This window comes from Leptopilina heterotoma, unplaced genomic scaffold, assembly GCF_015476425.1.
Source record: "Leptopilina heterotoma isolate Lh14 unplaced genomic scaffold, ASM1547642v1 Lhet_157, whole genome shotgun sequence".
Taxonomy (NCBI): domain Eukaryota; kingdom Metazoa; phylum Arthropoda; class Insecta; order Hymenoptera; family Figitidae; genus Leptopilina; species Leptopilina heterotoma.
In genome coordinates, this window is record NW_025110871.1 from 722,313 (window position 1) to 746,191 (window position 23,879).

General features: G+C 28.8%; 1 protein-coding gene across 1 annotated transcript; it reads left to right on the plus strand.

Moving 5' to 3' along the window:
• Positions 1 to 881: 881 nt before the first annotated feature.
• On the plus strand, positions 882 to 23,109 carry LOC122498661 (von Willebrand factor A domain-containing protein 8). The gene is made up of 19 exons (XM_043606509.1): positions 882 to 1,305; positions 1,380 to 1,460; positions 1,582 to 1,988; positions 2,083 to 2,247; positions 11,698 to 11,856; positions 11,938 to 12,165; positions 12,239 to 12,445; positions 12,615 to 12,775; positions 13,074 to 13,356; positions 13,440 to 14,138; positions 14,203 to 14,580; positions 14,688 to 14,839; positions 14,965 to 15,394; positions 15,459 to 16,213; positions 16,291 to 16,601; positions 16,675 to 16,926; positions 21,982 to 22,376; positions 22,552 to 22,790; positions 22,867 to 23,109. Exons 1-19 carry the CDS (start codon positions 1,188 to 1,190, stop codon positions 22,982 to 22,984), a joined length of 5,538 nt encoding a protein of 1,845 aa, XP_043462444.1. The 5' UTR covers positions 882 to 1,187; the 3' UTR covers positions 22,985 to 23,109.
• The last annotated feature ends 770 nt before the right edge of the window (positions 23,110 to 23,879 follow it).

The following is a 23,879-nucleotide window of genomic DNA, read 5'->3' on the forward strand; positions in this document are numbered from 1 at the left end:
CATAAATAATAAAAATTTACCAGGATTTCAATTATACATCAATTTTTTTTATAAATTTTTTCGCAATGATTCAATTATTTTTATAAATAATAAAATTGTTCTCAGGAATTTAATTATTTTCGCATAAATAATACAACTCGTCGCAGGATTTTAATTATTTTTGATACAATTTTAATCGATTTCCTCGAAAAATGTAATTATTCTTAAACATTTTATTAAAATTCGTCAAAAGAATTCAATTATTTAAAAATTTATTCATAAAATTCTTTATGAAAATTCAATATTTTAGCAAACATTAAATTATTCAATAAATAATTTATTTTTCAATTTTAATAATTGAATTTTCGTAGAATTTTCTAATAAAAATTGCTTTAAAAATTAATTTCCGAATAATCCATTTATTAGTTTATGAAAATAATTGAATTCTTGCATCGAATTTTACAATATTTTTTTAAAATAATTGAATTCTTTTGAGAAATTTTACTACTTGTAAAAATAATTGAACTCTTGCGAAGGATTTTATTAGGATTTTTGTAAATAATTAAATTTTGTTTGAAAAGTTTTATTTATTATTTTTTATTCTACGGATAATTAATAATGATTAAATATTTATTTAAAAAAGTATTTCTTGATGTTTTCGAATAATTTTAAAATTAAAGAAATATGTAAATAAATGTAATAGAACATTTTTTGAGTATTTAATAATTTTTGGAGTAAATCAGAATATTCTTCAGGGTCAGGAGAAAAAGTGAAAATTTTGTCTGGAAATTAGGAAAAGTCAGGGAAAAACAAAATTAAATTTTTGTGGCAATCCTGATGTAGATTTAAAAGTTTCAAACTGGTTTCAAAGTTAGAAAGTAGCAGACGATAAAATTAGTTGGCCATGATCGCGCACTTATGATGTAATTCAACTATCAAATGGCTCACTTATTACGATTTACAGAACACAAAGTCCAAATTTCTATTGCATTGTCAAAGGAACTTTGTCTCAAGTGATGAAAATTGATACAATAGAAAAAAAAATGTGAAAATTATTTCTAGATTGAAAATCTTTTTTTAAAATTGAAGAAATATTTCAAAAAGAAGTTATACGTTGTCAATAATCAAAAACACGTGTTTTAGTTTTGTTGTGTAAACATTGGAAATTTTTGTAAATATGTATTTACTTTTACGATAAAAAAATTAAAATGTTATTATTTGCTTCTTCTGTTTTACGACAATCAACAAATGTTAGTTGTTGTTACAAAATAAAACAATCTGGATTGAAACCTAACCTCAGCTGCTTGCTCCGTTTTATGTCAACAGGTAAAAAACTAAAAAAATAATCAATACAATTAAAAGTAGACAAATATTTATTTAAATATTTAAAAATTTTACAGATCAAACATTAGTTACTTTGAAAGATGTCGTCAAAGTTGTAAAACCAGCGAAAAATCCAGAGTACGTGCCAAGAAGTTATTGTGAGTAAATGTAAAATATGTATATACAAAATATTTTAAGAAAATCGAAATGAATTCATAGAGAAAATGTTTAATGTAAATTTTAACATTATTGGAATTTACGATGATTATTATTTTCAAGTAAAGGAACCGAGCCAGGAAATTTTAAGACATTTAAGATGGATGCTGCAGAAAGATATTTTAGGACAAGATATGTTTCTAATGGGAGCGCCAGGACAAAGAAGAAGGAATCTCGCTTTAGCTTATTTAGAATTAATAGAGAGAGAAGTCGAATTTATTGCCTTATCACGCGATACAACCGAAGCTGATCTTAAACAAAGAAAAGAAATTGAAAATGGAACGGCAAATTATCATGATCAAAGTGCAGTGAGAGCTGCAATAAATGGTAGAATTTTAATTCTCGAAGGTATTGAAAAGGCAGAAAGAAATGTCCTGCCAATATTGAATAATCTTTTGGAAAATAGAGAAATGCATCTTGAGGATGGAAGATTTCTGATACCTGCTTCTCGTTATGATAAATTATTAAAGGTATTTTGATAAGTAATTTAATTCCTCATTTCATTTGTATTTTATTTTTTTAATTTTCAGTGTAGACAGTTTTTAATTTTACTTTTATTTATAGGAACATTCTCAAAAGGAATTGGATTTTTGGCGATTAGTTCGAGTTAGTGAGGATTTTCGAGTAATTGCCTTAGGACTTCCTGCGCCACGATATTCTGGACATCCTTTAGATCCACCGCTTAGATCAAGATTTCAAGCAAGACATATTTCATCACCAAGTTTTGAGGTAATTTTTATAAATAAATCATTTAATGACGTTTGTTGATATTCTTTTTAATCGATCAAAAAGAATATCAACAAAATTCAACAACGGAAGAAAAAATCAACTATACCATTTAATGAAGTATTTTATTTTTGAAAAATTTTAATTTCAATTCTGTTGATATTAGTTTCAATTTTAAAAATTTCTTTTTTAAAAATTCTTTGAAAGAATTCAACTATCTTAATAAATATTAAATATAATTAATACCTGTAATATTAATATAATTAATTTTATAAATAATATAATTAATATTATAATAATAATATAATTCAATGATTTTCATAAATAATAATATTCATCACAAGAATACAATTATTTTCAAAAGTAATAAAATTCAATTTTCAAAAATTTTAATAAAATTCATGGCAAAATTCCAATTTTTTCAAAAAAATGTTCTTAATTCAATGATTTTGCAATATTCTACTATTTTAATAAAATTTCCCAAAAGAATTCAATTATTAAACAAAAATTTTGATAATATTCAATTATTTTTCAAAAAAAAATTTCACAGGAATTCAATTATTTAAAATAGAATTTGTATAGAATTTTTTCGAAAAAATCAAATATGTTAAAATTTAGCATTAAATTTTTCGGAGTAGTCAAATTATTTTCATAAATTTTAAATTACTTTTTGAATTCAATTATTTTGAAAAGTAATAAAATTCAATTATTTTTAAAAACTTTCATAAAATTCATTGCAAAATTTCAATTATTTTCAAAAATTATTCTTCATTCAATAATTTGTATATATATATATATATATCTATTATTTTAATAAAATTTCTCAACAAAATTCAATTATTTAAAAATAATTTTGACAAAGTTCTACACGAATATTCAATTATTTTCTAAAATAATGAAAATTTTCCAGGAATTCCATTATTAAAAATAAAATTTGCATAAATTTTTTTGAAAAGAAAATCAATTGTTTGAAACTTTATAATGTTAAATGTAAAATTCAATTATTTTCAAAATGAATAAAATTAAAAATTTTAATAAAATTCATGGCAGAATTCCAATTATTTTCAAAAAAATTTTTTTAATTCAATGATTTTCAATATTCTACTATTTTAATAAAATTTCCCAAAAGAATTCAATTATTAAACAAAAATTTTGATAATATTCTACACGAACATTCAATTATTTTCCCAAAAAAAGAATAAAAATTTCATACGAATTCAATTATTTAATATAGAATTTGCATAAATTTTTTCGAAAAAATCAATTGTTTGAAACTTTATAATATTTAATGTAAAATTCAATTATTGTCAAAAATTTTAATAAAATTCATTGAAAAATTTCATTTATTTCCAAAAATTATTATTCATTCAATAATTTGTATATATTTATTATTTTAATAAAATTTCTCAACAAAATTTAATTATTTAAAAACAATTTTGACAAATTTTTACTTGAATATCCAATTATTTTCTAAAATAATGAAATTGTCCCACTAATTTAATTATTAAAAATAGAATTTCCATAAATTTTTTCGAAAAAAATCAATTGTTTGAAACTTTGTAATATTTAATGTAAAATTCAGTTATTTTCAAAAATTTTAATAAAATTCATGGCAAAATTTCAATTATATGAAAATTATTTTTCATTCAAGGATTTGTGTATATCTATCATTTTAATAAAATTTATCAATAAAATTCAATTATTTAAAAACAATTTTGACAAAGTTCTACACAAACATTCAATTATTTTCCAAAAAAATAAAAATTTCACAGGAATTCAATTATTTAACACAGAATTTGCATAAATTTTTTCCAAAAAAAAATCAATCGTTTGAAATTTTTTTATAAAATTCTTCGCAATAATTAAATTATTTTCATAAATAATAAAAATGATTGCAATTCTCGTAGAATTTTCTAATAAAAATTGATTTAAAAATTAATTTCAATTAATTATTAATTATTAATTTCAATTAATTTAGATAATAATTGAATTTTGCAGAAGCTACTAATAATTGCAATTTTTGAGAAATAATTGAATTTTGTAAAGGTTTCACATTAAAACCCTTTGACAATCTAAATTTTTCATACTTTTAATTAAAAAATTCTATGAAAATAATTTTTTTCAAAAAGTTTAATCGAAATTTTTTAAAATTATTTCACATTTTTATTTTCTAATGTATATTTAAATTGAAGAATTTCCGAATAATTGAAATTTGGTAAAATTGAATACAAATGAATTTAAAAATTCTGAAAAGAACTTTATCGAAAATTATTAAAAATAATTGATTTAAAGAAGAATTTTATTTTTAAAAATTCTAGAAAACAATAATTGAATTAAAATGATGTAAATAATTTTGAAGAAGTTAAACAATATTCTTATATTTTACTACAAAATAATGATTTTATCACTCAATCACCTTTAATTATTGTAAAACATGAAGAAAGTGATTACTCCGAAAAAATATTTATATTTTATAATAATTTATATTTATATTTTATAATAATTTACATTTATATTTTATAATAATTTACATTTATATTTTATAATAAAATTGATTTAAAAATTAATTTCATTTAAAGTTTTAGATAATAATTAAATTTTTGAGAAGTTACTAATAATTGCAATCTTTAGAAATAATTGAATTTTGTAAAGGTTTCAAATTAAATTCTATGAAAAATTGGAAAAACAATAATGATGAATGAATTTTTTTTTAAAATCATTGTTCTCTTACCACCTGTTTGAGTAATCTTTCTGAATTCATTAGATTTAGAGATTCTGTTCTATTTTACAATTCACCTGTTATTGTTGACATGTTTATAATTTGTTAAACTATTTATTTCTTATTTGAAAATTACAATTTGTTGTTAAACATTATTTGTTATTACAATTTTTTAAAGTTATTGATTATTATTCTTTCGTTTTCTCTATTAGCTAGCTATCCATGATAATATTTTTAATGTTACAACTAACCCATTAAATTTATACTCTTAGGATCAGATTTAATATTTCTCCTTCAAAAATAAAATTACATTTTTATCATTCGGGAAATATAATAATAAAGATAAATTCCATTATAACTTTAATGCAGCATTTCTGTTAAAAGAAAGTGGTATAGTTAAAATAAATTATATTCGTGACAGTTCCGAAATTCCTGCGGGCAAAATTAGATTGCAGATAGGTAGTTACTTTAAAATTAAACGATTTTTGAGGACATTCGTGCAAATAGTTAATAAAAGTTTTTCCTTATTAAGAATTTAATTTAAAGATGGATTTATAGGGTGTTCGGTGTTAGATTTTTCAAGACATAAAAATTTCACATCCCCTCCGAGATTTTGTAGCTGCGCGATGGTCACAGAGACAGTTTAGATCGCGTGCTTCAAATGGCAGTCACCATTCCCGTCTTCCTGGTCGCAGTCGATACGTTTCATTTTTCTCCTCCTTTATCATTGAAAAATATCTCAGTTTTCAATTCTAATTTTGAAAAGAATTTCGTTTTTGTTATTCAATGGTTTTTTATTTAAAAATTTTTCTTCTTTTAATTTTAAAAATTAAATAATTCTCTAATGTTGTTAATTTATGTCACGATACATAAATTTCATGTTAAAAAATTATTTCTTTGAATTAGGAAAAAAATGATTGGAAAGAACTTTGGAAGAACAACTGTTGAATGTGTAATTGAAAGTATATTTTTCATCAAGCATTTCTTAAAAGATAAAAGATTTTAAAAGAAAATTTCGTGAATTATACAATGCCACCAATTTGGTCCTCATCAGAAAGACCAATCACTGTGAGGACAGTGTGGGTGGATGGAATTCGACACGCTATTCTTTCTCACGATGATCCTTTCTTGAATATTAAATCACGTAGGCGACAGCAAACTTTAGTCACGAAGGAAAAAATTTATCCCGTTAAATACGAGCCGTACAATTCAAATTCCGAAGCACTTGATAATTGCTTCTTGAAATTAAGAGTCGTTGTGGAGAAATCGGAAAAAATCCCCAAAGAAAATTTAATACGAACTCAATCGGCACCATGTTCAAAAAAATCTCCCCTCAACAATATTTCCAGTTTATCAAAAAACATCACTAATTTCTCCTACGAAGATATTTTTCAATCAGAAATAAATTCATCAGTAAGAAAAACAATTGACACAATTTTTGACAAAGACATTAAATCAAAAATTGCTTTTAATTCCTTGATAGCTGAGGAGGATCACAATCATTTGAATCCCCTATCGGAAAAGGTCCTTCAATGGTTGGATATCTCAAGAAAAGTTCAAAATGACGATAAAGAGGAATCGAGTGATGATAATTTGGAGATGGATTTTAATCGTAGGAGAAATTACAGACGTCGTGATAATTTGATTTCAATACCAATTCAAAGTTATAAATTGGAGGAGGCAAAAGAGGAGGACGAGAAATTAAGGAAGATGAAGAAAAAACATTTTGGAATAAAACAGCCGAGTCAGGATTCAATTGATTCTGTAGATGATAATTTCCACAAGGAAGTGATACCATCGGGGGAAATTGAGACAAATAGAAATGTAGAGAGGAAAATTATTTGGTGCCCTCCGGGTAAAGTTCAGTTACACATCTTCCTACCATCTTTCAAAGTAGAAAAATATTCATCCCAAGAATCTTTAATATGTGATTAAAACTTTTCCTTTTCTCCTCCCTACGTAAATATAGAAATCAAAATTTTTAAGACAGTCCATACTTTCTTCATTCTTTTTCCATCCTTTCTTCATACTTTCTCCCTACTTTATTCATTTAATTACACACATAATTACCCCTAATTGAGGAAAAGAAAATTACTATTTCAAATTGAAGTGAAATTGTCAAAATCTCAGCTTATTGAAGTATTTGGAATTTCTGCTGAAGAAACTGATGATGAACATATTTGCAAGGTAATTCGAATACTAGTTATTTATTTTTTCATTTTTGTAACACTTTTTTTTTAAGCAAATGGTGTACTCTGGAAAGCTTCTTGTTAAATCAACTTTACATTGATATGTAATTTATTTTGTTTTAGTTTTTGTTATAAAAAAAAAAAAAAAAAAAAAAAAAAAAAAAAAAATTCTTTCGTGCCAGTAAGAGATGTCGTGATATTTCACGCGTACAAATCATGCGATTAGAAAAAGTTTTTGTCATATAAAATTATACTCTAATTTTACTGTCACGTCTAGTTTATATATGATTATCAAATATTTCCGGGTTCCTTGCCGATATTTGAATTTTTAAGCTAAAAGTTGATTTATTCGAATTATCTCCAGTTTTTTAATTTGATAAACCTTTTTCGTTGTCTTTTCAATAAAAGTGAGGAAAATATTTAATATTAAAGTTTTTTGTCGCAAATGTTTAATTTAAAAAAAAAAAAAAAAAAAAAATGGAAATATAGTGGTGGAATAGAGTTTATAAAAATAAGACACCGTATTTGTCATTTTTGAGTAAATAAGTTGTACGTAAGGTGTTTTTTGGCATATGCGGTAGACTCAGAAAATTACTTTCCACAAAAATCGCGTGTCAGCGACAACTAATGAGTCGACATATATATTTTTGTTATAAGATCATAAGGGAACTCTTTTTTTAAAAAAAAAAATTTGTAAAAAGTTTGTTACGTCTCTTAAGCTTCTTATATTATGTCGTGCAAGAAATAGGTTTAAAATTTTAAAACTTACACTGCTATTTCTAATAACTTACTAATTACAAAAAGTATTCCTTATTATGGGTTTTTGTTAAAATTGGAAATTTTTTTTTCGTTCCACAAGTCAGAGAAGTCAGGGAAATGAGAATTGGTCAGGGAAATCAGGAAAAAGGCAAGGATTTTTATTAAAAGTACTGGAAAAAATTTAAGTCTTAGAATTTATAAGAAAATTCTGAATTTTTGTGTCTTTTTTGTTTGCCTCATAAACTATGAAATTGACAAGAATTTTAATACAAAGCTTTCAATTTTTTCTGTTTCTGACAATAATTTCTTTTTAAATAACTGAATTCTTCAAGAACTATCATAACATTATTTTTTAAGAAATATTTAACGAATAAAAAAAAAAAAAAAAAAAAAAATTTCAAAATTAATTAGATTTCAAATTTTTAAAAGAGTTATTGCGTTTAAAATCTGCATATGAAATTTTAAAAATATTCAATTTTTAATGAATTTAAATAGAAATTTTAAGAACAACTGATTACAGAAATTCAATTATTTTCAAAAAATTTCCTCATTTCAATTATTTTTAATATCTATAATATTATTTATTTAATATTTTATATTATTTCAATTTTATATTAATATTATTTATTTAATATAATAATTATTTATTTTTAATACCTATCTCTACTATTTTAATACAATTTTCCAAAAGAATTCAATTATTTAAACGAAATTTCAATAAAAATTTCACAGAAATTCAATTACTTTTCAATTTTTTTTTATAAATTTCTTCGCACCAATTCAATTATTTTTAATTTTTAATAATGAAGTTTATCGAAAGAATTCAAATATATTCAAAGGAAAATAGAAAAAAATAATTCTGAGAAATTCAATTATTTCGCAAAATTTAAATAAAATTCTTTTAAAAATTCTATTATTTAAAAAAATTTTGCCAAAATTCTTTACAAGATTTTAGTTAATAATATTGCACAATTTTAATAAAATTTTCCTATTCAATTAAATTATTTTCAATACAATTCTTCTTGAGAATTCAATTATTTTCACAAATAATACATTTTTTTTAATGGGAATTCAATTATTTGAAAAAAATTTGAATAAAATTCTTCGTAAGAAATCAAATATTTTCATAAATAATAAAATTCTTCCCAAGAATTCAATTTTTTTCAAAAATAAAACTTTTCACAAGAATTCAATTATTTAAAAAAAGAAAATTAATAAAATTCTTCGTCAGATTTCAATTATTTTCAATTTTTTAATGAAATTTCTCGATGGAATTTAATTATTTTTTCACAATTATTTTTTTCACAAGAAATTAATTAATATCATAAATATAATAATATTTTTCTCCGGAATTCAATTATTTTCACAAATAAAATTCTTCACGGGAATTTAATTTTTTAAAAATTTTTTAATAAAATTCATTGCAAGAATTAAATTATTTTTATAAATAACAATATTTATAGCAGAGTTTCAATTAATTTTTATACAATTTTACATAAACTGATAGAAAATTGCATTTATTCTTTATAATTTTTTTAAAATTCGCCGAAAGAATTCAATTATTTAAAAATTTTTTTTTATAAATTTCTTTTAAAAAATTCAATTTTAAGAAATATTTAATTATTTAATACATTATTTATCTTTGTATTTAAATAATTGAATTCTCGAAAAATTTTCTAATAAAAATTGTTTAAAAATGAATTTCACTTAAAATTTAAAATTATAATTGAATATTAAAAGCATCATAGCGTGAATTTTTATAAATAAGTGAATTTTAAAAAGGGTTCAAAGATTAAAATCTTTGAAAATTTAAATTTATAGAAGTTGCAATATTCTTATAATATAAAATAATGATTTTATCACACTTTATCATTTTAAATTTATTATAAAACGTGAAGAAATCGATTGCTCCGAGTCGAAGACTCGGAGTGATCGATTTCTTTATGTTTTATAATAATTTTTTATAAGTGTTTAATTTCAGAAGGTTTTAATTTAAAATCCTTAATTCCTATAGAAAAATAATAATGATTTATTTAAAAATGAATGTATTTATTTAAAAAAGAAGTTATTGATGTTGTCGAATAATTTTACATTTAAAAAAATTCGTAAATATAAATGTAATATAGAACATTTCTTTGAGTATCTAATAATTTTTGGAGTGAATCGGTATATTCTTCAGGGTCAAAATTTTGTCTGGAAATCAGGGAAAAGTCAGGGAAAAACAAAATTAAATTTTCGTGGCATCCCTGCTATAGTGTTTCCCGATTTAATTTTAATTAGTAACAATTAAAATTGGAACGGGGTTTTGGTATAAATAATCAAGAAATATTCTATTTGAAATCGCAGTTTTAAAAAAATGGAAACTATGCACGAATTTTCAAATATCTGAGTCTAGTGGTCTCTTAACGGAATACAAAATGTGGATTAAAAATAATTGTGCTTCAAAGTGCATTTAATTTTAGAAACTAATTTAACTTTTTTTTTTTTTTGCACGAGAATAGAGAAATTGCAAAATAGCTTGAAAATCTAAAGATTTCTAGGAATTCGAGTGCTATTATAATGATTATCTATTGGAGATAAGGGTAATTTAAATTGAAAACTTTTGATGGAAATGTAGCAATTGTAAGGCGGTTTCGTGTTGAGAGGTAGTAATTCATTGAAGCTCACTGGTGTGAAGAATGGTTCTTGTTGTTAATCATGTTGGGAAACTATTTAGCACAAATTGAAGAGGCATCCACCTATCGCGAATTAAAAATTTTTTTACTTTAAATTTACAGCAAAAGTTATTATACATAATTATTACTCATTTGAGGATTAAGACTTATTAGCCTAAATTCCTCCTTTCAAGTGTATTATTACTTTTAGATGGTAAATTGTCATTAACACTATTATTTGCATATTTAGGAAGCACTTTTTCATCGGAAAATATTTGTAATCATGAAAAGGAGAACAGGCTCCTTGGGTATTCTAAGCATACCTTCTCAAGAGGGACGTACATACTGTTAAATTTCAAGAGTATTAAATAAAGCAGAACAAAATTATAATACAGCAGAAAAAGAATTATTGACAATAGTGTGGGGTGCAAAAAGATTAAGATAATATTTATTAGGACGGACATTCACTATTCAGGCAGATCATAAAACATTAGTTTAGTTACATAACGAAATAAATCCTAGTACAAGATTATTAAGATGGATATTATGCTTAGAACTGTTTCAATATGAGCATTTGCTTCAAAAACTTTAAATAAAGCTGAAATAAATTACACGACTACTGAAAAAGAATTATTAGCAATAGTATGACCAATTAATTTTGGACGAAGATTTAAAATTGTAACAGATCACGAACCCTTCGTTTGGCTAAATAAAGCTGAAATAAATTACACGACTACTGAAAAGGAATTATTAGCAATAGTATCAGTTAAATATTTTGGACATCATCTTTTTGGATGAAGATTTAAAATTGTATCAGATCACAAACCCTTCGTTTGGAGTTGCCAGAACAAATTTTCAGTTCTCTCTTTAGTCCGCTTCTGTGACATGCGAAGGGTTTTGAGTAATTATTTGCGGACCGTTCAAACACAATTAATGACATTACTGCAACGACTTCCACGGCACGCATGGCTGCGGGTGTAATTATTTGGCCTTACCAGTACATCACGACGCAGCCACTTCAACTTCCATTTCCCCTTTAACCCCTTTCTGCGACACACGGCGAAACGTTTAAATAAAATCCAAATTAGGAAAGACAAAAAATTTATTTCGTAATAAAAATAAATTTTTTCAGGAGCAACTTGAGGAAATGAAAAAATTAACTCCTAACGTTGATCCTGGCAAATTATCTCAATTTCTCTCCTGCTGTCATGCTCTTGCAACCGAAGAAGCTCTAAATTTGGGACTTCCTGATTTTCCCCTAGACAATGTGACGTCCGCTGCATTTATTTTGGTAACTGAATTATTCTAATTACCACCAGCTATTTTTAAGCTTTTCAAATATATTTTTTAACATCCATAATTTTCTTTATAGGAAAATTTTCCAAACACGAGTGTTTATAATGTATTTTATAGATATTATCCTTATAAATTATTTTTAACCAAAGAAGGTAAAACAGCAGTCGAAGATATTCTAGAAACATTTGGCGTTTTAGATAAAAAATCAATAAAGGAAGAAAATAGTAGTGTAAAAGATATCAAACTATTAGATAGTAAAGCAGAAGTAATTATTAATTCAAATGGAGATGAAACAATTGTTAATGTAAGAAGTCAATAAATTTTGTATCTTAATTATTTTATTCAAAAATATTTTTTCTATAAATTTTGAATATCAGGTTCCAGCAGGTTCTGGACATTGTAAAAATTCACTGGAGTGGTTTGTAGATACTTATTATCAAAATGCATTAATTGCTAATATGATGAAGACTCACTTGACATTGGATTGGTGTCTTGTTGGTCCGAAAGGTTGTGGAAAATCTGCAACAGTCACAAAATTAGCGAATTTGCTAGGTTATCAAATTGAGCCCATAGTGCTTTATCAGGTAAGATGTAACACTAACTTAACTAAAGTTTTCGTTTTACAAACTTAATATTACTTTACAAAATAATTTTATAGAACAAAATTTTCAAGTCTTAAGTATTTTATTTATTGTGGAATTTTTATATTCATCTTAATTATTTCTAAACTTTTAAATAAGTATCGATTTTTAGGATATGACTTCTAGGGATCTTATTCAGCAAAGAACAACTTTGATTAATGGAGATACTGTTTGGAAAAATTCTGCTTTAATTACAGCCGCCCTGGAAGGGAAATTAGCAGTATTAGATGGAATCCATAGACTTCATCCTAGCACTCTGGCTGTTATTTACAGGTTAATAATAAAGTTTTTAGAATCAAATTTAATTAACCGAAGTCGAACCTCAGTTCCTACACAAACAGTAGGCACTTGGGTTTGATATCCATTGTACCCATTTCCAGTTCATTCGTTTAAATTCAAATTATTTCGAGTCCTATTCTACTCAGGGTCAATAAATTCTTGGCCCCAGATAAAATGATATTCGCAGGCAAATTCCTTTTGCTAAAATTTTCCCATAATCTGTATTGCCAGAGTTACATGTCACCTACATTCACTGGAATTTCAAATCCTAATACTAAATTTTAATTAACAGATTAGTACAAAATCGGGAATTACAAATGCACGATGGAAAACGTCTAATGGCGGCTGAACATTATGATGCGATTAAAGAAAAATTTCAAAAAACTGATGACGAAATGAATAATTCCGGAATTTTGAAAATTCATCCAGCATTCAGGATTATTAGTCTGGCGGAACCGCCAATGTTGAATAGTTCAGTTGGACAATGGTTGAATTCGGAATTACTAAGTCTTTTCCTATTTCACGAAATGAGACCTCTAGATGATACTGAAGAAATCCATGTTATTCGATCAAAGGTAATTTATTCAAGAAATGATTTATTCCACAGCAAATTGTAATTTAGTGTTTTGTTTTTATTATTTTTTGAATACGATTGCAGTATGGAGAACCAAGCAAGGATCTTTTAAAAATTATAGAATTAGCTCATGTATTACGTTCATCAACTGATCCAACACTACAATCTATATCAAGTTCCTTGAGTACAAGACAACTTTTTAGAATTGCAGCAAAAATGAATAAATTTCCAAACAGTGATGTTTATGATATAGTGCAACGTGCCTGTTTAGCAAGATTTCTACCAATATTAACAAAACAGACTTTGGAGAATTGTTTAAAAAAATTAGAAATCATCCCCAAGGGGAAAGATTTTGATACGAAAATAGTTTGCAAAGTTGATGAAGAAAATGTGACAATTGGTGAAACAACAATGAAACGATATAAGACGAATGCACTTACTAAAATTCCTGATATTCTCTTTTACAACGTTCCTCAGCATTTGACTCTCCTTGAGAATTTACTGCAAGATTTTAGCTTGGGACAGAATTTATTACTTGTGGGTAATCAGGGAGTTGGTAAAAATAAGATAGCAGATCGTTTACTACAATTGATGAATAGACCCAGAGAATACATTCAGTTGCATAGAGATACTACTGTACAAACTTTGACCATACAGCCAATGGTTAAAGATGGTGTGGTTGTTTATGAAGATTCACCATTAGTTCAGGCTGTTAAATTTGGACATGTTTTGGTCATCGATGAGGCTGATAAGGCACCAACGCATGTCACTTGTATTTTAAAGGTTCATATTTTTACTAAATACTAAATTTTGAATAAATATCATGTTTAGTAAATTATTCTTTCAGACATTAGTTGAATCTGGCGAAATGATATTGTCAGATGGACGAAGAATAGTTCCTTCCGATCGGATTGAAGAAGCTTCTGATTTAATAGCAATGCATCCAGACTTTAGAATGATTGTACTTGCCAACAGACCTGGTTTTCCATTTTTAGGAAATGATTTCTTTGGTTCTTTGGGTGATTTATTCAGTACTCATTCCGTTGATAATCCTACAGTTGAAAATGAAATTCAATTGTTGAAACAATATGGTCCAGATGTCGATGATAAAATAATTTACAAACTTGTAAAAGCTTTTGGTGAATTAAGAAGTATGGCTGATCAAGGACTTGTTTCTTATCCTTACTCCACCAGAGAAGTCGTAAACATTGTGAAACATTTACAGGTTGGTGAAAACTTATTTTCTAACTAAAAACACTAATCATACTTTTGTTGATTAACACTTTTATTTGTTTCCTACAAAGTAAATCTAATAACCTATAACACTTTCAGAAATTCCCGAAAGAATCCTTAAACAGTGTTGTACAGAATGTATTCGATTTTGATCGATATTCACCTGAAGTGTTCGATACACTAATATCTGTTCTTCACAAACATGGAATTCCAATCGGAACGAGTTCTAAAAATGTGGAATTAGCTAAAGAGTAAGATCCCTTTATAGAATACAAAATCAATTGATTACTGCTACTTAATTACTTTTTGTACATTGTATGATATTTTTAATAAACAGAATTTAAAACAAACACTGATCCTTTTGTCGTTCTTTCAGAATTCCTTTGCCAAAATTAAAATTCCACGGCACTTGGAATATATCAAATAAAGAGAGAACAATAACTGTTCATGAGAGATTTGTTAAATTGAAAACAATCGCAAATCAAAAGAAACGATTGCACATTTTAGATAAAGTAGAAGCCCGATCGGCTTGGTTTACTGAAATGTTAAGTTACTGGACAATTCCAATTAATAATACGGGAGTTGTTTCTGCATTGGCTGTTACGAAAGGTTTTAATAAAAGTGGAGTAGATGATAAATTTCATGTGCTAACTACAAATCCACTGTCAGTTTTCACAATGACTAGAGAATCGGAATATATTCAGGAAATACCTCTTCAAGGATTGATAACTCCAACTATAGGAAATAAACCCCTTTATACAATTGCGCCAGATAAAAGTGGAAATCTAATTATTCACGAAGCAACGGTAAATGTTAATGAAAATTAAATTTATTTATTAACATTATTTAATTCTATTATTTAATTTACAGTCGAATACAATTTTGTCAGTGAATTTAGAGCAAGGAATTGTGAATAATTTACAATTATCCTCGTTCATGGATATGGCAAGTGATAAATTTTCCCAGACGTTTAGAAACAAGGATGTTATTTGGAAGTTGAAAACCGATTTTCTAATTTCTGATGATTTGTTGATTTTATTTACACCCTATGATAATAATATAGAAATTGTTAATTTGAATAAAATGGCAGCTTATTCAATGAATCTTCCATTTCCAATAGAATCAATTTTACCCGCATTGAAAGATAGATGGCTAATTCAAAGTAATTCTAACAAAATGTATACACTTGTTAAATCATCATCAGCTAATCCATGTCCTAATGTTCTAAAAAGTATTGAAGTAGCTGGAACAAATGATGAAAAAATAGGAGTCTTTGTATCTTGTGGTAAAGATAATCTTCGTGAAGACATTCTCAGTAATGCTTTAAAGAGGAATATTAATTCACCAAATAGACTTTTAGCTGATGATAAAAATTTTGCGACAATTATTGTTGGATTTCCGGAATTAGATAGCGCGAATGATGTATTTTTTTGGCCTCGAAAGGAGAAGAGGAAAATTCCTGGTCAACCAATTATCACTGATAACGGACAAATTGTACGTACAGTTTCTCCGAATCTTGTACCAAAGGGAATTTTTCCTGATGAAAAGAAACCATTAGAAGTCTCTGCTTACTTCGAAATTGTGGACACTTCTAATCATAAAGTTAGATATCTTCCAATACCTCAGTAAGTTATACAGTTAATCATAAAAATATTATTGAACTCTTTCTTGTGAAACTTTAGAATCCTTTTTAATTACATAGACCAGTAAATGTGTCACCAGTAACACAATGGCTCTATACACAAGAACTTCCACTTTACTCTGCACTAACTTCTAATGAAGGTGTTGTGACTGTCGATGCCGGCGGTTGCGTCCGCTTGTGGGAAACTTCCTTAATCAACATTGAAAAATCTTTGGGAGAGTGGCGTAAAATGGTAGGCGGTGATGGACAACGTTTGCAATTAACTAAGGAAAGATATTCAGGATTAGATATCAGTGGTCCTAAACATGGTAAAATTGATCACAATGATGAACCTCACGTTGGTGGGAATACTTGGGCTGGTGGTACTGGAGGTAATTAATAATTATACTAATATTTTTTTGTTTATTCGGTAAGAACTTCTTACCTAATTATAATTTCGATTAGGAAGGGACACAGCTGGTCTTGGAGGAAAAGGAGGACCCTATCGTTTAGATGCTGGCCACACGGTTCATCAGTTGAGCGATGAAGAGAAAAATACTGTACCGGAACATATTAAGAAAGCTGCTAGAGAAATGGGATTAAAAGCATTTAAACAACGTCTAAAAGATATTAGAATGAGTGAATATGATCATAACCTTTACAGCCAATATAGTGATGCAGTTCGGAAAGAAGTTCAAGCCCTCAGAGTTGTTTTAGGTAAAAATTCCTATTTTAGATAAAGCTGCAATACAACCCAGCGCTTCTGTTGGAGTTGTTTTTGTAGCCAGTCAAAAATTAATATTGGGGATCTAGAAGTGTCCTACTGTAAAGGATGAATGGAGCAATAAAATAATTTTAACCATAGGGAAATTAAAAATTATGACAGGTTTAATTGAAAACGCAAAAACGGGCATATTTGGTCAAAATCGATAAATAAATTACCTGCGCCTGGCAGAGTTGGTCAAAATTGATAAATAAATTAGTTGCGCCTGGCAGAGTTGGTCAAAATCGATAAATAAATTAGTTGCGCCTGGCAGAGTTGGTCAAAATCGATAAATAAATTAGTTGCGCCTGGCAGAGTTGGTCAAAATCGATAAATAAATTAGTTGCGCCTGGCAGAGTTGGTCAAAATCGATAAATAAATTACTTGCGCCTGGCAGATTTTGTCAAAATCGATAAATTTATTACTTGCGCCGGGCAGATTTGGTCAAAATCGATAAATAAATTACTTGCGCCTGGCAGAGTTGGTCAAAATTGATAAATAAATTAGTTGCGCCGGGCAGATTTGGTCAAAATCGATAAATAAATTACTTGCGCCTGGCAGAGTTGGTCAAAATTGATAAATAAATTAGTTGCGCCTGGCAGAGTTGGTCAAAATCGATAAATAAATTAGTTGCGCCTGGCAGAGTTGGTCAAAATCGATAAATAAATTAGTTGCGCCTGGCAGAGTTGGTCAAAATCGATAAATAAATTAGTTGCGCCTGGCAGAGTTGGTCAAAATCGATAAATAAATTACTTGCGCCTGGCAGATTTTGTCAAAATCGATAAATTTATTACTTGCGCCGGGCAGATTTGGTCAAAATCAATAAATAAATTAGTTGCGCCTGGCAGAGTTGGTCAAAATCGATAAATAAATTAGTTGCGCCTGGCAGAGTTGGTCAAAATCGATAAATAAATTACCTGCGCCTGGCAGAGTTGGTCAAAATCGATAAATAAATTAGTTGCGCCTGGCAGAGTTGGTCAAAATCGATAAATAAATTACTTGCGCCTGGCAGATTTTGTCAAAATCGATAAATTTATTACTTGCGCCGGGCAGATTTGGTCAAAATCGATAAATAAATTACTTGCGCCTGGCAGAGTTGGTCAAAATCGATAAATAAATTAGTTGCGCCTGGCAGAGTTGGTCAAAATCGATAAATAAATTACTTGCGCCTGGCAGATTTGGTCAAAATCGATAAATAAATTAGTTGCGCCTGGCAGAGTTGGTCAAAATCGATAAATAAATTACTTGCGCCTGGCAGAGTTGGTCAAAATCGATAAATAAATTAGTTGCGCCTGGCAGAGTTGGTCAAAATCGATAAATAAATTAGTTGCGCCTGGCAGAGTTGGTCAAAATCGATAAATTTATTACTTGCGCCGGGCAGAGTTGGTCAAAATCGATAAATAAAATAGTTGCGCCTGGCAGAGTTGGTCAAAATCGATAAATAAATTAGTTGCGCCTGGCAGAGTTGGTCAAAATCGATAAATAAATTACCTGCGCCTGGCAGAGTTGGTCAAAATCGATAAATAAATTAGTTGCGCCTGGCAGAGTTGGTCAAAATCGATAAATAAATTAGTTGCGCCTGGCAGATTTTGTCAAAATCGATAAATTTATTACTTGCGCCGGGCAGATTTGGTCAAAATCAATAAATAAATTAGTTGCGCCTGGCAGAGTTGGTCAAAATCGATAAATAAATTAGTTGCGCCTGGCAGAGTTGGTCAAAATCGATAAATAAATTACCTGCGCCTGGCAGAGTTGGTCAAAATCAATAAATAAATTAGTTGCGCCTGGCAGAGTTGGTCAAAATCGATAAATAAATTACTTGCGCCTGGCAGATTTTGTCAAAATCGATAAATTTATTACTTGCGCCGGGCAGATTTGGTCAAAATCGATAAATAAATTACTTGCGCCTGGCAGAGTTGGTCAAAATCGATAAATAAATTAGTTGCGCCTGGCAGAGTTGGTCAAAATCGATAAATAAATTACTTGCGCCTGGCAGATTTGGTCAAAATCGATAAATTAATTAGTTGCGCCTGGCAGAGTTGGTCAAAATCGATAAATAAATTAGTTGCGCCTGGCAGAGTTGGTCAAAATCGATAAATAAATTACCTGCGCCTGGCAGAGTTGGTCAAAATCGATAAATAAATTAGTTGCGCCTGGCAGAGTTGGTCAAAATCGATAAATAAATTACTTGCGCCTGGCAGATTTTGTCAAAATCGATAAATAAACTACTTGCGCCTGGCAGATTTTGTCAAAATCGATAAATTTATTACTTGCGCCGGGCAGATTTGGTCAAAATCGATAAATAAATTACTTGCGCCTGGCAGAGTAGGTCAAAATCGATAAATAAATTAGTTGCGCCTGGCAGAGTTGGTCAAAATCAATAAATAAATTAGTTGCGCCTGGCAGATTTTGTCAAAATCGATAAATTTATTACTTGCGCCGGGCAGATTTGGTCAAAATCGATAAATAAATTAGTTGCGCCTGGCAGAGTTGGTCAAAATCGATAAATAAATTACCTGCGCCTGGCAGAGTTGGTCAAAATCGATAAATAAATTAGTTGCGCCTGGCAGAGTTGGTCAAAATCGATAAATAAATTACCTGCGCCTGGCAGAGTTGGTCAAAATCGATAAATAAATTAGTTGCGCCTGGCAGAGTTGGTCAAAATCGATAAATAAATTACTTGCGCCTGGCAGATTTTGTCAAAATCGATAAATAAATTACTTGCGCCTGGCAGATTTTGTCAAAATCGATAAATTTATTACTTGCGCCGGGCAGATTTGGTCAAAATCGATAAATAAATTACTTGCGCCTGGCAGAGTTGGTCAAAATTGATAAATAAATTAGTTGCGCCTGGCAGAGTTGGTCAAAATCGATAAATAAATTAGTTGCGCCTGGCAGAGTTGGTCAAAATCGATAAATAAATTAGTTGCGCCTGGCAGAGTTGGTCAAAATCGATAAATAAATTAGTTGCGCCTGGCAGAGTTGGTCAAAATCGATAAATAAATTACTTGCGCCTGGCAGATTTTGTCAAAATCGATAAATTTATTACTTGCGCCGGGCAGATTTGGTCAAAATCAATAAATAAATTAGTTGCGCCTGTCAGAGTTGGTCAAAATCGATAAATAAATTAGTTGCGCCTGGCAGAGTTGGTCAAAATCGATAAATAAATTACCTGCGCCTGGCAGAGTTGGTCAAAATCGATAAATAAATTAGTTGCGCCTGGCAGAGTTGGTCAAAATCGATAAATAAATTACTTGCGCCTGGCAGATTTTGTCAAAATCGATAAATTTATTACTTGCGCCGGGCAGATTTGGTCAAAATCGATAAATAAATTACTTGCGCCTGGCAGAGTTGGTCAAAATCGATAAATAAATTAGTTGCGCCTGGCAGAGTTGGTCAAAATCAATAAATAAATTAGTTGCGCCTGGCAGAGTTGGTCAAAATTGATAAATAAATTAGTTGCGCCGGGCAGATTTGGTCAAAATCGATAAATAAATTACTTGCGCCAGGCAGAGTTGGTCAAAATTGATAAATAAATTAGTTGCGCCTGGCAGATTTGGTCAAAATCGATAAATTTATTACTTGCGCCGGGCAGATTTGGTCAAAATCGATAAATAAATTACCTGCGCCTGGCAGAGTTGGTCAAAATTGATAAATAAATTAGTTGCGCCTGGCAGAGTTGGTCAAAATCGATAAATAAATTAGTTGCGCCTGGCAGAGTTGGTCAAAATCGATAAATAAATTAGTTGCGCCGGGCAGATTTGGTCAAAATCGATAAATAAATTACCTGCGCCTGGCAGAGTTGGTCAAAATTGATAAATGAATTAGTTGCGCCTGGCAGAGTTGGTCAAAATCGATAAATAAATTAGTTGCGCCGGGCAGATTTGGTCAAAATCGATAAATAAATTACTTGCGCCGGGCAGAGTTGGTCAAAATTGAAAAATAAATTAGTTGCGCCTGGCAGAGTTGGTCAAAATCGATAAATAAATTAGTTGCGCCTGGCAGATTTGGTCAAAATCGATAAATTTATTACTTGCGCCGGGCAGATTTGGTCAAAATCGATAAATAAATTACCTGCGCCTGGCAGAGTTGGTCAAAATTGATAAATGAATTAGTTGCGCCTGGCAGAGTTGGTCAAAATCGATAAATAAATTAGTTGCGCCTGGCAGAGTTGGTCAAAATCGATAAATAAATTAGTTGCGCCTGGCAGAGTTGGTCAAAATCGATAAATAAATTACCTGCGCCTGGCAGAGTTGGTCAAAATTGATAAATAAATTAGTTGCGCCTGGCAGAGTTGGTCAAAATCGATAAATAAATTAGTTGCGCCTGGCAGATTTTGTTAAAATCGATAAATTTATTACTTGCGCCTGGCAGAGTTGGTCAAAATCGATAAATAAATTAGTTGCGCCTGGCAGAGTTGGTCAAAATCGATAAATAAATTAGTTGCGCCTGGCAGAGTTGGTCAAAATCGATAAATAAATTACTTGCGCCTGGCAGAGTTGGTCAAAATCGATAAATAAATTAGTTGCGCCAGGCAGAGTTGGTCAAAATCGATAAATAAATTAGTTGCGCCTGGCAGATTTGGTCAAAATTTCCTGAAGCAACAATCGACAATTCATCATCTTGTTGAATTCGAGGTGATTGAAGGTCTCGATCCTAGAATTTGTTTCTATTTGATTTATTATCCGATTAGAAGAATTTTTAGTATAGCAAAATTGTACTTATTGCAACTGACGGTAAATTCAGATGGCGTTTTATACGTTATAGGAACATTTTGCTTAATTTTTTTTGCTCATCGTGAATATTTTTTCTCAAGAAATTCGGGTTTAAGATTTTTAGCAAAATTGATAATATTGTAGAAGATAAATAGTTTCCTGATGTATAAGTTTCCATTCGATATTTTTATAATTTTGTTTACTAGCGCACTTTCTTTAATGCTCATAGATAAATATTTTGTTCGCACTTTTTATTGCATATTAGTCAACCATTTCATTGTTTTTAAAATTTAGGAAGTCTTCAAGCAAAAAGTCATGAGCGCCAATGGTGGAGGCATCAAACATCAGGAGAACTAGATGATACAAAGTTAATTGAAGGCTTAACTGGAGAGAAGAATATCTATCGAAGGAGAGCTGAGAAAGAACCAGAAATTGGAGCTCCTCAATTAAAACCAAAACGATTAAAACTAGTTGTCGATGTGTCTGGCAGTATGTACAGATTTAACGGATACGATGGTAGATTAGATCGAGAAATGGAAGCTTGTATTATGGTAATTGAAGCTTTCAATGGATATGAAGAAAAATTAAAATACGATATAGTTGGCCATTCTGGAGAAGATTATAATATTGTTTTCGTGGATCATTCACAACCTCCTGCAGATAATAAACGAACATTAGAAGTAATTAAGGTGGGTAATTGAACTTGGAAGTAAATTCTTTAATTTGTAAACGAATTAATATTTCCTTCTGTAATTGCAAGTCTAGCTTGTGACGATAATATTCTAGCGAATTTGGATAACTTAATTGTTAGTCCACATGAGAAATATAAATTATTTATAATTACGGGCTGTCAAATTTGTTTAGACAATGCATGCTCACTCGCAATTTTGTATGTCTGGAGACAATACTCTTGAGGCAACGCAACACGCGATTGCCAGTTTGGCGAAGGAAGATTCCGATGAATCAATAGTTGTTGTACTTTCGGATGCAAATTTAGAACGTTATGGAATTCCAGCCGAACGATTTGTTAAAGTTCTAACTTCAAATTCAAATGTCAGTGCTTACGCAATTTTCATAGGTTCACTGGGCAATCAAGCCGAAAGGTATATCCAGATATCTTTGTTATTATCACTTATCTAAAATAAGAATTAATGTTTTATATTCGTTTCCATTTTTTAGATTGATGACAAAAATGCCTTCTGGAAAGGCATTTGTGTGTATGGACTTGAAGAATATTCCCCGAATTTTACAACAAATATTCACCGCTTCCGTCTTAAGCACATCTAAATCGAATTAATTTGTAAACATTATTGTTAAAGAACTAATTCTGTGATTGACAATTTTTAATTAAATACAGATGTGAATAAAAACATCCATTATTTGTACATAACATTATAAATAAAAAATTAGATTACATCAGATTATAATATATTAGAACATTTTTAATATCACTGTCATTTTCACAGTCTAAGTACTTTTGGTGCATCTTCTTTGTATTGCAAAAGACGAAACTAATTTAAAACCTAGAAATTGGAGAGCTTAAAATAATTTAAGTTTGGACTTTTGTCTAGTTCAGAAGGTGTAGAAAGAGCGCTTTTTAAGATTTTTTTTAAAAGGGAAAAACAACTTTGTTTAGCAACATAGCAACCTTTCCATAATAGCACTGTTTCCGGAAGATACTTCAGATGATATAATTACGCTGACGAAGAAAGTTTTCATGAAACGAAATAATCAGCAGTGAAAGAATAGTTCCTTGTAAAGTAATAGTTTTGATACTAGTTTAAACAAGTAATAAGATGGAAAAGAAGTCAAACTAGATCACATTGTGAGAGTGTAATCCGCTTGATCGTACTTTCTGATATATTTAGCATCTTATGTTTCACGAACAGGATCTAAATATTTACACCTTTCTTTGTAATGAGATCTCACTTAGTGACACATTATTATTAAGATTACAGATCTTTTATCACAAAAGATGCTAAAGGGATCTAGTGTTCTAATTTGGTTATATTACCGAGAACGAGAATATTATCGTGAAATGTGGAATTCTGAATGAGAGTAAAATTAATAATTTCACAATTAATTCAAGCTATTTTGGGTAACTTAGTAGGAAAAATACTTTTTGATGTTTATGCAATGTTACATGGTGCAACCATATACTGAATAATTACTTTAATTTTTATATTGTCAAT